A 16202-nucleotide genomic window follows, 5' to 3' on the forward strand; every position below is an offset into this window, starting at 1 on the left:
ATTACTATTTTTAATAGATTGTTGTGTATACTTGCAGACTTTTTCCCCTAGACTTACATGTGAGAGGGTTTTTTTTTAAAAAATAAAAAGCTATATTTTTTGTAACTTATTTTTCATTGCTTAATAGTACATCTTAGACATCTTTCCAAACTGGTACACAAAGATTTTCTGCATTTTAAAGTGAGTGGTTGAGGCTGGGCATGATGGCTCATGCCTGTAATCATACCACTTTGGGAGGATAAGGTGGGCAGATCTCCTGAGCTCAGGAGTTCGAGACCAGCCTGAGCAAGAGCGAGACCCCATCTCTAAAAATAGGCAAGTGTTGTGGTGGGCACCTGTAGTCCCAGCTACTTGGGAGGCTGAGGCACGAGGATCACTTGAACCCAGGTGTTTGAGGTTGCTGTGAGCTAGAATGACACCCCAGCACTCTAGCCTGGGGCAACAGAGTGAGACTTTGTCTCTAAAAAAAATATGAGTGCTTGATAATTCCATTATAGCTGCATATCAAAATTTTTTTTTTTTTTAGGTTTTTTTTTTTTTTTGGTTGCAGTTTGGCAGGGGCTGGGTTTGAACCCGCCACCTTCGGTATATGGGGCCAGCGCCCTGCTCACTGAGCCACAGGCGCTGCCCTGCATATCAAAATTTACTTATTCTTCCATGCTTGTGCTATAATAGATATTCTTATACATATATCTTTATGTACTTATACTAATATTTTCATAGGATAGATTTAAAAACTGGAATGCTGGGTATTACAGTATGCATATGTATTTAAAATTTTATAGATAGTCTTTTGCCTACCAAAAAGTTTGTATCAATTTATTCCCTTACTGTCAAAATATAAGTACTTTTGTTTTTTCATGTCCTTATCAATGCTAGATACACTGGATATTCTTTTTATTTCTTTTTTCTTTTCTTTTTTGTTTTTGAGACAGAACCTCAAGCTGTTGCCCTGGGTAGAGTGCTGTGGCCCTGGGTAGATTGCTTTAGCAACCTTTAACTCCTGGGCTTAAGCAGTTCTCTTGCCTCAGCCTCCCAAGTGGCTGGGACTATAGGCGCCCACCACAACGTCTGGCTATTTTTTGGTTGTAGTTGTCCTTGTTGTTTGGCAGGCCCAGGCTGGATTTGAACCCGCCAGCTCGGGCATATGTGGCTGGCACCTTAGCCACTTGTGCTACAGGCACCGAGCGAGATACACTGGATATTCTTGATCTTTATCATTTTTTCCAAATGACAGAAAAATGCTATCATGTTTTAATTAACATTTTTTATAACTAATGTTTAGCATGTTTTTATATATTCATTGGCCATTTTCTGTGGATTTTTAATTATCTTTTATCCATTTTTAAAATGTATATGCTGCTTATTGATTTATAGGAGTTCTTTTTTTTTTTTTTTTTTTTAGAGACAGAGTTTCACTTTATCACCCTCGGTAGAGTGCCATGGCATCACAGCTCACAGCAACCTCCAACTCCTGGGTTTAGGCGATTCTCTTGCCTCAGCCTCCCAAGTAGCTGGGACTACAGGCGCCTGCCACAACGCCCGGCTATTTTTTTGTTGCAATTTGGCCGGGGCTGGGCTTGAACCCACCACCCTCGGTATATGGGGCCGGCACCCTACTCACTGAGCCACAGGCGCCGCCCAATTTATAGGAGTTCTTAATGTATTATGTCTACAAAGCTACCTGATATATAATTATCTTTCTAAGGTAGTGAATTGCCAAAATGTGGCATTCTGTTAGTGTTTAAGAACTGCAGAAATGTTTTCAGAGTAGCTGTCCCATTTTAAGCTCCCACCAGCAATGTGTGAGTAAAGGCATTTCTCTACCTGCTTTACTCCCATCTGATACTGTCACTATTTTTTTTTTAAGAGACAGAGTCTCACTTTGTTGCCCTCGGTAGAGTGCTATGGTGTCACAGCTCACAGCAACCTCCAGCTCTTGGGTTTAGGTGGTTGTCTTGCCTCAGCCTCCTGAGTAGCTGGGACTACAAGCGCCGACCACAATGCCCGGCTATTTTTTTTTTTTAGGTCACTATTTTTTATTTTAATCATTCTGATAGATACACAGTGAAATCTCATTGGGGTCTTCATTTGCATTTCTCTAATGGCTAATGATGTTAAACATCTTTTCATGGGTTTATCTGCCATCTATATGTTATTCAATGAACTACTTCTTGGTCTTTTGCCAATTTTCTTAATTGGGTCTTTTACTTTTGAGTTTTGAGAGTGCATACATTTTTCTCCCTAGGGCTTTGTCACATAGGTGGTCTGCAAATATTTTTTCCCCACTCTTTAGCTTGTCTTTTTCATCTTTTTAACAATGTCAGAGCAATAATTTTTCTATTATAAAATTCAACTTATCAATTTTTTCTTTTATGGATCATGCTTTTGGTGTCAAGCCTAAGAATTCTTTGCCTAGTCTTCCAGCTGAGGATGAAATTCTGGGCACCCTACTTGTTCTTCGGACTCCCCTGGCTGAAGTTTTGGGGCACCTCAGTATAACCTCACAAGGAGGACGTCTAAGCTTCCCACTGGCACTTTGCTACCGTGGAGATGTGTGAGGCCAGTTTCTTGTGAGTGTTTAGCTAGAGTAGAAGAGTTATTGTCTGAGAGTTTTTTGTCTTGCTGAGATGCTCCTTTCCTGGTCCTTTGGCTAAAGAAAGCAGCCTTTTGGTTGTTGCTTTTTTTTCCCTAGTCTGTACATGTTGGCATTTTTGAGTTGCCAGCTTCTTTAACTTCAAGTTTGGAATATATGAAGCAAAAGAAAAAAAAAAACCAAGGAACCCACCACTGTGTTGTTTCTTGGGTCCTGAGATCCCTAACTGGTCTGCTTTCTTCTCTCCACCTTTTGATTTTACCAAATGATATTTAAAAATCTGCCACCTATATATAACTATAATGTAAAATGTGCCACCAGAGATTAATGTGGTGTAATAATTAATATAATTATGGCAGAGATTTCCATAAAGAAAATGGAATACTATTCAGCCATAAAAAGAAGGCAATCATGTCATTTGCAGCAGTATGTTAAGTGATAGAAGCCAGGCTCAGAAAGACAAGTATTGCAGGTTCTCACTCAGAGGTGGGAGCTAAAAAACGCTGATGTCACTTGAGTAGAGAATCGAAGGATGGATCTCAGAGGCTGGTAAGGGCTGTGGGTAGGGATAGGAGTGGGAACAGAGTTTGGTGCCTAGGTCCAAGCACTCAGAGAGAAGGATCTTTGATCTTTACTAATCTCACAGATGAAAATGTGTCACCTTTTAATTTGCTTTTACTGAATTATGAGTGAGCCTGAGCATTTTGTCATATGTCTAAAAGTTAATGGGCTTGTTTTTTCAAAGTAATTTGAAACAACAAAATTTCTCCAGATATAAAGATTTGGGGGTTGTATTCTTTTTTTATTTACCTAAGCTTCTTTTACCGATTACATTTATAAAACCATTTTCTGTTATTTTTAAGTTCGGACTCCATAGATGTGTTGTTCAACTTGCTTTGTTATTATTTTTAAAATATTTTGTTTGTCCTTGTGGATATGAAATAGATTTTTAGGTTTTGAGTTTAGCTTATATGGAAGCAATCTGACATTATGTTTAACAGGTGGGTGTTTACCTCAAATTCTGCATCACTGAGGAAAGAATCAGGGGTCCTCAAACTACGACCTGTGGGCCACATGTCACGGTGTGATTGTATTTGTTCCCGTTTTGGTTTTTTTACTTCAAAATAAGATATGTGCAGTGTGCATAGGAATTTGTTCATAGGTTTTTTTTTTTAAACTATAGTCCCTCCAATGGTGTGAGGGACAGTGAACTGGCCCCCTGTTTGAAACGTTTGAGGACCCCTGCAGGAGTTGATTGGGCGGCACCTGTAGCTCAGTGGGTAGAGTGCGTGCCACATACACCCAGGCTGGCCGGTTTAAATCCAGCCTGGGCCAGCTAAACAATGACAACTGCAACCAAAAAATAGCTGGGTGTTGTGGTGGGCACCTGGAGTCTCAGCTACTTGGGAGGCTGAGGCAAGAGAATCACTTGAGCCCAAGAGTTTGAGGTTGCTGTGAACTATGACACCATAGCACTGTACTGAGGGTGACAAACTGAGACTCTGTCTCAAAAAAAAGTTGATTTACTTTAGGGTATGTTCATGAGAAGTTTAGCATTTCATAATAACCTACATAGCCTCAGAGGGCATACTGTATCAGGGTAAAATTTGTAAGTATTATTCTTGGCACTAGCTGCCTCAGCATTCCCTCTCAGGACTGTTGGTGTTTTATATCCTCCTGACAGCAAAATTAACTGGTGTTATAACTAACAAACACTTAATTCATTATTCTCTGCAGACACGGTCCTCAGCAGAATCTTATGAGATTGATATAATTGTGTCCATATTTTAGATGAAGAAAGTAAAGCATCATTTTGCCCAAATCACACAGAATTTGAGCCTAGGCAATGTGAGTCCAGAGCCTTCCCCCGACCACAGTTTTATGCCTAGATGGTGCCAGGAACATAACAGAGCAATCAGTGAATAGATATTGTTAATATTTCTGATTATCATCTGTTGTTCATCGTTACCATCAGTAGCATCTTGGAAGGACACATATTTCACTAGCATACCAGAATCTTTAGCCCATCGTAAAACATGGACAAAACTGTTTGCTTATTAGTTTTTAAGACTAAAAATCTATGGTGCTATCAGACCACCAGTGCTTTTTTAGACCCATCCTTAATTGGCTTGAACCCTGGAGGGATTTCCCCTGACAATCCTTTGAACCAGGATTTTATAGAAGACCGATGTGGTGAACATTCCCTGGACTCTTCTTTAGGCCCCGGTTCTACACCTATCTGGAACAGCTCCTAGGGAAACTTAGGGAACAAACTGAATTTTTCTTTCATTTTTCTGATGATGCTTTACTTTTCTCACCCATCTTGGTGTTAGTGACAAGCCACATATTCTTGATACCTATTGGCATAAAATTAAAATGTCCAGCCCATAAAGTCTCTTACTGGGACAGTCAGCCTTTAACAGCATTTGTGAAAATCATTTTGTGTCGTTAAGGTATTTGTATAGTCTTTTCAGTTAGGAAGTACTTTATTATCTGTTATTTTCATTTTCATGGCATTTCTCTAAGGAGTAGACAAGGGGAATACCGTCTTCATTTCATGGATGAAGAACTTGAGATCAGAAAGATACGTGACTCATCCAGGATCACACAGCCAGGTTATGACAGATTGTTGCTTTTTATGATCCTGTGTTCTGCAGCCTCTCTGCTCATCCCCTAAAATGGGGAGCAGAACACAGGACTAATCAGAGCTCTGAGGTCAACATTAGGTCCCATCTATGGACGTTGGGGAAATAATTTAATCTCCCCAAATCTTTGTTTTTTTCATTTGCGAAGTTAGATAATAATAGTACTTTTAATTTTCCTATATGTTCACTTTTATAATCTGTGATTTCCATTTACAAGTGCATCATGATTATCTTTCCATATCAGTAAGTATAGATCTATGTTATTATTGTTATTGGCTGTGTACTTTTTTGTTATATTTCTCTACTGCAGTTTACTCCATCATCCCTTGTTGGTTGTTTAGACAATGCTTGTTTAGAAGATTAGAAAGCCCAGCAGACAAGGTCTTTCTAATATTCTGCTAAAGTTGTATTAATAGTTAGAAGCAAGATTCAGATCTAGATTATCTGGTTCTGAGTTTGCTCCTGACCACAAACTAGACTAATTCTTACCATCATAAATAAATAAAGTAACCTAAAGGGTGTCGGGGTTGTGTAAAACTAGATGCAGAATAGGATGCAGTGACAGTCCCAACTCCAGCTGAATCTTTTAAAGAAACCAGAGCTTCAAAGCTGAGGAGGTTGGGGTTAAAAGTGCTCACTGACTAAATGAGCTGTATTTGTCCTTAAAAATGTAGGTGAAAAGTTGGAAAAAAGGCTGGGATTTTTAGAAATGTCTTTGTTCTAAAGTGTTTATAAAAGAGTGTCAGAAAATTCTATTTTTTTTTTTCCCTACAGCATTGGGAGGTGTTCAAAAAAGTTACAGAAGTTTTCATTTTAGTTCCTGCACTTCTTGGTCTCAAAGGAAACTTGGAAATGACATTGGCGTCCAGGTTATCTACTGCAGTAAGTTATTACCTATAGTGTGTACGTTACCTAGACTGTTTCTCTGTGTTAAGGAGACGCTGTACCAGGAAAATACATTTTATTTTCTATATATCCAATAAGTTTATAAATCTCAGAGGCTATGCTAAGAGGTTATGGTTGACATGATACACTGAGGGTCTCAGGGTTGTCAAATCTGAAAAATTATAGACCTTTCTTATCCTGAGAGGTAGTATACGTGCCTTCTTTAATGCCAGGACATTCTGGCAATTACTATCAGTGCTTAAAACATGGGGTAAGTCATATATTAAGATTCTTTATGGGCTGTGCGCAGTGGCTCATGCCTGTAATCCTAGCACTCTTGGAGGTTGAGGTGGGTGGATTGCCTGAGCTCACAGGTTCGAGACCAGTCTGAGCCAGAGCAAGCTCTCATCTCTAAAAAAAAAATAGCTAGGCATTGTGACGGGTGCCTATCATCCCAGCTACTTGGGAGGCTGAGGGCAGAAAATCGCTTGAGCCCAAGAGTTTGAGATTGCTGTGAGCTGTGACGCCACGGCACTGTACCGAGGGTGATGTAGTGAGATTCTGTCTCAAAAAAAAAAAAAAGATTCTTTATGGTTCGATTGTTGGTTGGCTGGTATTTAAGCTTTTCTTTGATTGTAAAAATAATAACATGCTTATTGTAGAAACTGATGAAAAATAAAAATGTATAAAGAAAAAATCTAAAACTAGCCCTAATTCTCCACTTAGCCATATCACTATTAATATTTTATATGTACTATTCTGTACCTGCCTATCTATAGTATACATGGTTAGGCACATGGTGCTGTAAATAAATACTGTGTATTCTAAAAAACAACTGGAGTCCTATTATGTTCTCTTGTATAGTCTGTGATTACCATTTACCAGTACATCACAACCATCTTTCCATTTTAGTGAATGTAGATCTATGTTGTTATCGGCTGTGTACTTTCCTACGACATCACTCTGTTGCAGTTTATTCCAAGTCTTTCTAATGTTCTGTTATTATAAACAAAGTTGTCATGAATATTCTAGTGTATATATTTTCCCATTCTTTTCTTAATTTCTTTAGACAGATTCTAGGGTTGGATTACTGTTCAGAAAAAATAATCTATATGTCTTTAGCTACATATTGCTAAATTGTCATTCAAAAACATTAAGTACTAAAAAAAGATTCTCACTAACAGGGCTCTGAGTTATTTTAAGAAGCCCAAAAGGACATTTCTTATTATAACATTTGTTTGGGGCTTACCATTGTGGAACCAAGTTATGGTTAAAACCGCAGAGCTAGTGAGGTTCACTTCAAGGAGCCATCTGCCCTCTGAATGATAGCCAAAAATTAACTAACTCATCACATAATAATATCAATTGCCATATCTTTAGTATATAAAGTTTTTTTTTAAAAAAAGCTAGAGCAGGGGCGGTGCCTGTGGCTCAGTGCATAGGGCGCCAGCCCCATATACTGAGGGTGGCGGATTCTAACCCGGCCCCAGCCAAACTGCAACAAAAAAACAAAATAGCCAGGCATTGTGGTGGGCATAGTAGTCCCAGTTACTCGGGATGCTGAGGCAAGAGAATCACCTAAGCCCAGGAGTTGGAGGTTGCTGTGAGCTGTGAGACGTCAAGGCACTCTACCGAGGGCAACAAAGTGAGACTCTGTCTCTACAAAAAAAAAAAAAAAAAAAAATCTAGAGCAAATGAATCCATTTGTAAACTAGGAAAAAAACTTTGTGCATCTAAAGGTTAAGAGGCTGAACACCTATGCTGTTGATGGGCACACTCTCTCCTCCCCCTCCCCATTTCCTCATCCCCAGGTGAATTTCCTAAGGTTTTTTGAGTGAAAGTAAATGCTTGGAAGGAGAATTCATTAAATAATGTTTTGTTAACATTACTGGTTTGCTTTATTAAGGGAAAAGACTTAATGGCTTCATATGCCCTGTGGAACTTTCTAAGTCCTTTCTTTATCTAGTATATAAAAGGTCATACAGCCTTACTCTGCACAGGACAATAATGAAATATCTGGTACTGGTGAGCTCTTACAATATGCCAAGTACTGTGCTAACTGCTTTCCAAGCGTGTCTTACAGCAACTCTGTGAGAGGAACACCATTTTACGGAGGAGGAACTGAGGCTTAGGCAGTTGAATAACTCTCCTGAGGACACAGAGCTCTAGCATATAGTGGAACAAATTATATCCCAGGATATTCCCTTTACCTGCACAAGGTAACTGTGTCAGAGTTTATAAAACTAATAACAGCAACCGGGTGCAGTGGTTCACGCCTGTAATCCCAGTTCTGTGGGAGGTTGAGGAGGGAGAATTGCTTGAGCTCAGTTTGAGACTTGACTAAGTGAGAGTGAGACCCCCGACTCCTAAAAAAATGAAAAACCCACCTGGGCGCTTGTAATCCCCATGGCTTCCAAAGGCTGAGGCAGCAGGATGCCCACAGCCTGAGTCTGAGGTTGCAGTGAGCTAAGACACCAAACCTAATAGCTGCCTCATCTACTTTATAAGATTGATCTGCTGGGGCCTTGGTCTGAGTGCCAACGTGCAGTATTTTTGGTACTTAATATTTAAAAATGTTTGATATTCATTATTTTAAAAAATATTATTTATAGATATAATACTGTTGCTTTTCCCTGTAGATAATTTGGTGAGCTATAGATGGTGTCTGGGGATATCTGCTAATCACTTAGATAGAGCCAAACCTGGTAGAGTAGAATAACTCTGGCAAATGGGCAGCGCCTGTGGCTCAAGGAGTAGGGCACCAGTCCCATATGTCGGAGGTGGTGGGTTCAAACCCAGCCCTGGCCAAAAACCACAAAAAAAAAAAAAAAAAAAAAGAATAACTCTGGCAAATTCACTTTAGTCTATAATCTAGCACATGGTCATTGTAGTTATTGGCTATGAAAAGGGCTTTAAGGATAATAGAGCTCTGTGGGCTGGAGCAGAAAAGTACAAGATAAACCTATGAACCTGGGACATCTTGTGATGGCAGAAAGTAAAGTGCTGAAAACAGAAAAACAAAGTAAAACAAACAGATGGAGGTGTGAGGACAGGGTGACATCCTGGCCAGATCTGGGACAATTTGAGCCACACAATAAGTAGTGATAGTTGGAGATTATATACAGGTATTTATGGAACAAAATAAGAATCTATTAGTCTATAAATGAATAACAAGTCAGGCCAGGTCTCCGCTGTGATGGAATTTATTCAAATTCAGATGTCAGTAAGGGCAGTGAAGGAAATCGGTAACTCAGGGGAACGTGACGAAGGGTGATTCATGAGGGCTGTTTTATATAATGTTGCCGGGGAAGACGTCTCTAGATGGTGCATAAGCCAGAACCTGAGTAATAAAAGTGAGTTAGCCATGTCAAAATCTGAGAAAAGACCATTCCAAGTTCCTGTGGTGTTTAATCAGTAATAATGTCAAACAATTATAAGCATTTTAGATAGCTCTACTTTAACAGTTGGGCTTCAGGCAGGTATACAAATGGAGGCCCACAAAATGTCCAAATTATATAGTTTACAAACTTTAACAAATAGCTCTCTTTCTACTTTGACAAATATATCCTTATGAAGATCTGTAAGTCTAAGATCGAATTTTGAATTTTTGGATTTCTTGGGTTTTGTTTGGGAACGTGGTGCCTTGGAGAGAGCCAGCCCCTCTGAATCCTTCCTGTCCCACTCTTAGCCCTCATGTGCATACTCTGAAAGACCTTAGGCATGACTCAGGCCCCATGTCCAAGCTCTGTCCATAGCCGCAACAAAAAGCCGCCCCCGGTACTCCTGGGGTTGGGCCACATTTAATGTTGGCATGGTTCACCTCCAGGAACACCTACTTGAAGGAGCCCAGTTCCAGGCCATTTGGGATGGTCTAGAAAGGGATGAGGCCCAGGCTTCAAGCAGGAACACTCCTTGGGCCCCATACACATCTCACTTTTTGGGGTAGGGCATAGCTATTATAGGGCCAAAATGGAGCCCTCTAAGGCATGGGTCTCAGAACTAGGAGCCTCTCTTACAAGATGTAGAGAACGATTTTTTATTTTATTTTTTTCTGAGACAAGGACTTACTCTGTTCCCTGGGTAGAGTAGTGGTGTCATCATAGCTCACTGCAACCTTGAACTCCTGGGCTCAAGTGATCTTCTTACCTCAGCCTCCTGAATAGCTGCGACTACAGGTGTAGGCCACTAGGCCTGGCTAACTTTTCTGGTTTTCATAAAGGTGGAGTCTTGCCATGTTGCTCAGGCTGAGATACAGAGTACTACTGATTCTAGATTCCAGGAGTCAAAATTTCTTTTAGATTAAGGAAAGTTACATGATGTACAAGAGGTTTTGAAAACTGCCTTGTGATATATGTAAGATAATAAAACAAGATAGAAGGGCAGTTATATTATATATTGAAAAGGTTGCTTAAACAAAAGGACCTTAATATTGTACTCTGCAGGTAACAATACCAACATAACAGGACTACTAAGTAACAACCAGTGGTTGTTTGTAGAGAAAGCAGTTCTTTTACTGGAGCCTTCTGAAATAGCCAAATGGATGTGTCTGGAAGCATTCAAGTATTTATTATATAAAGTTGATATAAAAATCCCATCATTCTGCTCTTGAGAAGATATAGAAATTGGCATAGAGAAGTAATAGCTGACACACAGATGGAAATTTATTACTTCTTTTGTTACCTTGAGAGCCAGTTACATTGCTCCATTTTCACACTTTTAGATCCAAGGTTTAAGGATATATATTTTTTTTTCAAGTGATTATTATATAAAGCAGTAAGTGCACTTAAAAATATAAAATAAAAAATGTAAGTTATTGCAAAGATCTTAGACCCATCTGGAAATATTTAGAAAGCATCATCATCAAACAGCCCTTACAGCTTCAGTTTATGGAATTATTTTAATGAAATTATATCTTTTTTTTTTTTGTAGAGACAAAGTCTCACTTTTTCGCCCTCGGTGGAGTGCCATGGCTTCACACAGCTCACAGATCTCCAACTACTGGGCTTAGGTGATTCTCTTGCCTCAGCCTCCCAAGTAGCTGGGACTACAAGCACCCACCATGAAATTATATCATTATTATCAGCCAAATTGTCAAAGCTAGGAATTGGAGACAAATCTTTTACTAATTATTATATGATCGGAAAGAAAGCCTAATAATTTAGTGATACCGTCATTCTCAACAGTATTTAGACTGGCAAATCTAGCCATAAACAATCTTGATTCTCTAATGACTTGTTTAAAAATTAAGGCTGGGCACTGTGGCTCACACCTGTAATCCTAGTACTTTGGTTGGCTGAAGTGGGAGAATCCTTTGAGCCCAGTAGTTTGAAATCATCTTGAGCAACATTGTGAAACCCTGTCTCTACAAAAAATAGATAAATTAGCCAGACATGGTGGAGGGCGCCTGCAGTCCTAACTACTCACGTGGCTGAGCCAGGAGGATTTCTTGAGCCCAGGAATGTGAGATTGTAGTGAGCTGTGGTGATGCCACTGTACTCCAGTCCAGGCAACAGAGCAACACCTTGTCTCCAAAAAAAGAAAAAAGAAAAAATTTAAAGTAAATAAAAGGTAGTTATATAGTATTACAAATATGAAGTATAGTAACCATAGGATCAATCCAGTAGCTTGCACAGCTAAGAAAGTATTTATTTAACAAATCTATTAAGTTATAATAAGTTATTTACATTTGTATTGAGTTTCATATTCTTGTATCTCAGTAATTAGTTATAAAATGGTGACATTTGGTGTCAGCGAATGTTGATTTCAACCCTTGACCATTTGGCATCCAGCTGGGATGTGCGTCAAGTACACTTCCAGCTTTGATCTTTAGAAAGAACAAGCAAAAAAACATTTTATGTAGTCTGAGTCTTTGAGAATTAGTGAAACTATATACATGTGTTCCATCTCCCATCTTTCCCCACTTGCGTTATCTTACGAGAGTTGGTGGGCGGCCAAGGTAGGACTCAATCCAAGAGGTTTTTTGGCAGGAGAGGAGAATGAAGAAGAGGTCTTGAAAAACAAAAGTGACCACATTTGAGAGAGAAGAAAGTTAGAGGATGGAAGTTAAAAGGAGGCTTTGGTTTCATTTGTTGGAAAATGAACTTTGTTCTGATAAATACAGTTAAGCATACAAACATTTAAGCAACTTGATAACTTTGCCAGGAAAAGTGAAATTTTGACTAACTTACCTCAAAGAAAACATTTCACAACTACTATTCCTGAGCATTATCCAGCATTTATTTAAATTCAAATAATAGATGGAATATGCCAATCCATTTTGAAATAGGCCATGCTACGGGGAATCTGGTTAAAAAGAGAATGTGCTCTGAATGAAATTTGCTGTTCAGTTTGATTATATATTACCATTAAAACTGAATAAAGGTGAATGTAATCTTAATCTTGTTTAACTTTATTTGTTAGGGTGTCCATATTTTGTGCTAGGTTATTTTCTCAAATGTCTATTTATGTGCGTTTGTCTGTTCATATTTAATTCTAAAGCTGAGGAGAAGCTCAGCTCATGGGAAGAGCTTACCCACTGTGGTCTCCACTGCAAGGTGATCTAACTGTACCTTTCTCTGGGGGAGGTAAAGATGTGATTGTTATCTTCCATACATCTAGAATTATGCCACTGATAAGAAGATACTTCAGTCATAAATGGAAGGAAATAAAAAGTGAGGCTTTGAGGTATTTGATATGGGAATGTCCCAGGCAATGAAGAAAGGGTACTAGGAAAGACCTCGGTCTTCTGATCAGTAGTATCAACAACTTGTTAGAGATACAAATTCTTGCCCCCACTCCAGAGCTAATCAACTAGAAACTCTGGGGTTGTGGTTCAGCAATCTATGGTCTAACAGTCTCTCCAGATGATTCTGATACACATTGAAGTTTGAAAACCACTGTGTTAGATGAACAGGATAGAGGCCAGTAGGGCTGAGACCAGGTGTGGGAGGAGAGAATTTTTAGGGGATGATGTTGGTGAATAACCAGAGGCCAGATTACATAGAGCTTTATAGACCATTGTAAGGACTTTGGTTATTTGTGAGATGAGAGACATTAGAAGGTCTTGGATGGAGGAGTGATAGGTATTTTTCAACAGATTCTTTTTGACTATGTTGAGACATGAGTATAGAGGCCAAAGGACTGAAGCAGAGAGACCACTTGGGAGTCTGTTGCAGTAATACAGGTTGGAGATGATGTTGGTCTGGATCAAGGTGGTAACAGTGGATGTAGTGAGAAGTCGCTGGAGTCCACAACTAATTTTCAGGGAGGGCCTACAGAATTGGCAGGTAGATTAGGTGAAATTCGAGACAAGGATTGGCCACTCAAAATTCTCTGTGGATCTGAGACGGGTAAAAGTGAGCAAATTAGTAGATAGAAAAGTAGTAACTACCAACACAAGCAAGATAATGAACAGATGCCTCACCTCTGTATATCCAGAAAGATATTTGTGTTTGTTGTTTTAGTGGATTATGGTTTATTATTTTTTTTTTAAAGGATTTTTTTTTTTAAAGAGTTCACTGCTATTTATTTATTTGTGCAGTTTTTTTTTTTTTTGGCCAGGGCTGGGTTTGAACCTGCCACCTCCAGCATATGGGACTGGCGCTCTACCCCTTTGAGCTACAGGCGCCACCCGATTATGGTTTATTATTAAATATTTCAAGTATATAAAAATATATAATATGGTTCCTCATTCCAGTTAATGATAGAATAAAGTAATTAATCTCCTAGAGATGAATAATTACAAAATCTAGACAATTTGAAGGCAATGGAAGGTGGTCAAAAGTAGATAGAAAGTAGGGTTTGCCCTTAAAAGCTATAATTGCAATGGATAAGAATTGCAAAGTTGTGATGTTTTTCCCTGAGGAAGTTCTCCTGTCCCTGGATCTCGTGGCAGGAAACTTACAGTCAAGGTGGTAGAAGACAGAGCTCAGAGCTGGCAGAGTAGCTTGAAATTTAGGGAGGAAAAATCTGAACGTACAGAAAAAGGCAAGACTAAAAATCTGAGTGTAAGATTTGCTCAAAACTTTGGCTGCTAAAGCTGAGGAATGTAGCTGTGGGCTTTAAAAGGGATGAGTGGGAGGATAGCTAGTAAATCTGGCACAGCTGCAAACCCGGTTCCTGGCACCCATCATTCTGTCACTGCCACCTTTCTGGGTCTTTTCCCGTGCCCTAATGTATTTATATGTGTCTCCATTGGTCATTAAACAACCCTGGAGTCTTTATGTCTTGCACTTTCTCATGGAATTATTTTAGATTGCTTCCTATAGCTATAGGCATTTTTCTAAGAGTTATTTAAAAATCATGCTAATTTTATTCAGACTCATTTCTCAAACTTTAAACCGGATGTAGGTTCATTCTTTCAACATTGCTTGTACCTTATTACTCACTTGACCAAAGCCCCAGCTTGTTAGAGCTACAAATATGAATTTCATCAATAATGTAGATTTCTAAGCTTAGGAAAGAAATACATCAATAATGACTCCATGAGTAGTTATTCTGCCACAGTGATAAATCTCCATATTTGCGGTTGCTGAGACTAAAGTTCAGAGTGAGATTACGGAATAGAATCTGTTTTCCCAACTGACAGAAGAAATGATAATGTAGCATTTAACCTGCTGGTCTGAAGTCAGCGAGCTAACCTCTTAGTCTGTTCGTGGTTAAAACTACACAGAGGTAACAACTCTTAGGTACCTCTAAAAGTCTATAGGGGAATGCATAAACATTCCCCTATAGACTTTTTTAGATTTGAAAATCTTCCATGACCAAGAAGATGACAAATAAAAATTTGAAACACAGTTCAATATAGTGTTTTTTACTAATGATTGTTCATTGCTTTCCAAACAAGTGCAATAGAAAAACTTAGCAGATTTGATACAGTTTTTTGAATCCTAAGTGGTTGAGAAATATGATTTAGTTTCCAAAGCAGTTCAGATGTGTGAATAACATTATTTTAGAGCATATTCTTCTATTTAGCAGAAAGATGCATACAATTAAATAGTTGAGGTGCATGATCAGAATGTATTTGTGAACTGAAAGAATTCTATTGCTAACAGTTTTTGTCTTGACTCAAATATAAATTATGTACATGTGAATGATTTATTTGTATCTTGATTTTTTGGGGTCAACAATTCTTCAAGTTAGATTAGTTTGATGATGCGGAATTAAATGCTAGCAGTTCAAAATTATGCAATTATTCATTTTGGGCCTTAGTACACAAAATTTGTTGTGTTAGGATGATACCTGATGATGTTAGTTGTAAGATAACATCAGTTAGTAGGTGAATCATACTAACTGGTCCACTAGTTCTTGTAAGATAGTTAAGAAAACAAAAACATTTTTTTCTAAACATTTCAGGCAAGTTAAATGTTAGAGGTACCAAACTGGTAGTGAATTCAGAATTATACACATATTCAAAGTACAATGCGAGCTATCAGATTTATAAAAGACATTAATTTGAGACTTCATGTGCTGTTTAAATAGAGCAGAAAGCTTACAGATTTTTCAGTGATACATGAAAATGTCTACCTCAACAGGTAAATATTGGAAAGATGGACTCACCCATTGAAAAGTGGAATCTAATAATTGGCAACTTGGCTTTAAAACAGGTAAGTGGCGCACTTCTTTTTTTTTTTTTTTTTACAAATACTACCTACTTAATTTACAGATCTTGGGTAATCACCTTTAAGATGGGCATAATTTTAGTACTATGAGTTTATCATTTAATTGTTTCAGGAAACACTAAAATGATAATTTAGCACCTTGAAAAAATTAATGGAATAAATGGATACCCATGATCTCTGAAAGTTTTTCTAAATAGGAAATATATATATATATAAAATACACAAAATATGGGATAAATACACAAAATATTTTCTATCATAAGTACATTATAGGCAGGGCACAGTGGCTCACACCTGTAATCCTAGCACTTTGGTAGGCTCAGGCAGGAGGATGGCTCAAGGTCAGGACTTTGAGATCAGTCTGAGCAAGATCAAAACCTTGTCTCTACAAAAAAATAGAAGAAAGTGGCTGGGCCTGGTGACATGCATACCTGTTGTCCCAGCTGCTTGGGAGGC

General features: G+C 38.5%; 1 protein-coding gene and 1 long non-coding RNA gene across 6 annotated transcripts in view; one reads left to right on the forward strand and one right to left on the reverse strand.

Annotated features, from left to right (window-relative positions):
• Positions 1-16202, forward strand: part of SLC41A2 (solute carrier family 41 member 2) — a 119688-nt gene that overhangs the window by 26096 nt on the left and 77390 nt on the right. For all 5 annotated transcript variants that reach the window (XM_053585763.1, XM_053585764.1, XM_053585762.1 and 2 more), the window contains exons 3-4: positions 6016-6123; positions 15660-15731. In XM_053585763.1, coding sequence (XP_053441738.1) covers positions 6016-6123; positions 15660-15731 — 180 coding nt within the window. The remainder of the gene's footprint in view (positions 1-6015; positions 6124-15659; positions 15732-16202) is intronic.
• LOC128582147 (uncharacterized) lies at positions 8980-12460 on the reverse strand. Its single transcript, XR_008378994.1, has 3 exons — positions 12062-12460; positions 11811-11950; positions 8980-9466 (listed from the first exon to the last, which is right to left on the reverse strand). It is a non-coding gene; the product is annotated as an uncharacterized LOC128582147 (long non-coding RNA).

Source organism: Nycticebus coucang, chromosome 3, assembly GCF_027406575.1.
Source record: "Nycticebus coucang isolate mNycCou1 chromosome 3, mNycCou1.pri, whole genome shotgun sequence".
Lineage (NCBI taxonomy): Eukaryota > Metazoa > Chordata > Mammalia > Primates > Lorisidae > Nycticebus > Nycticebus coucang.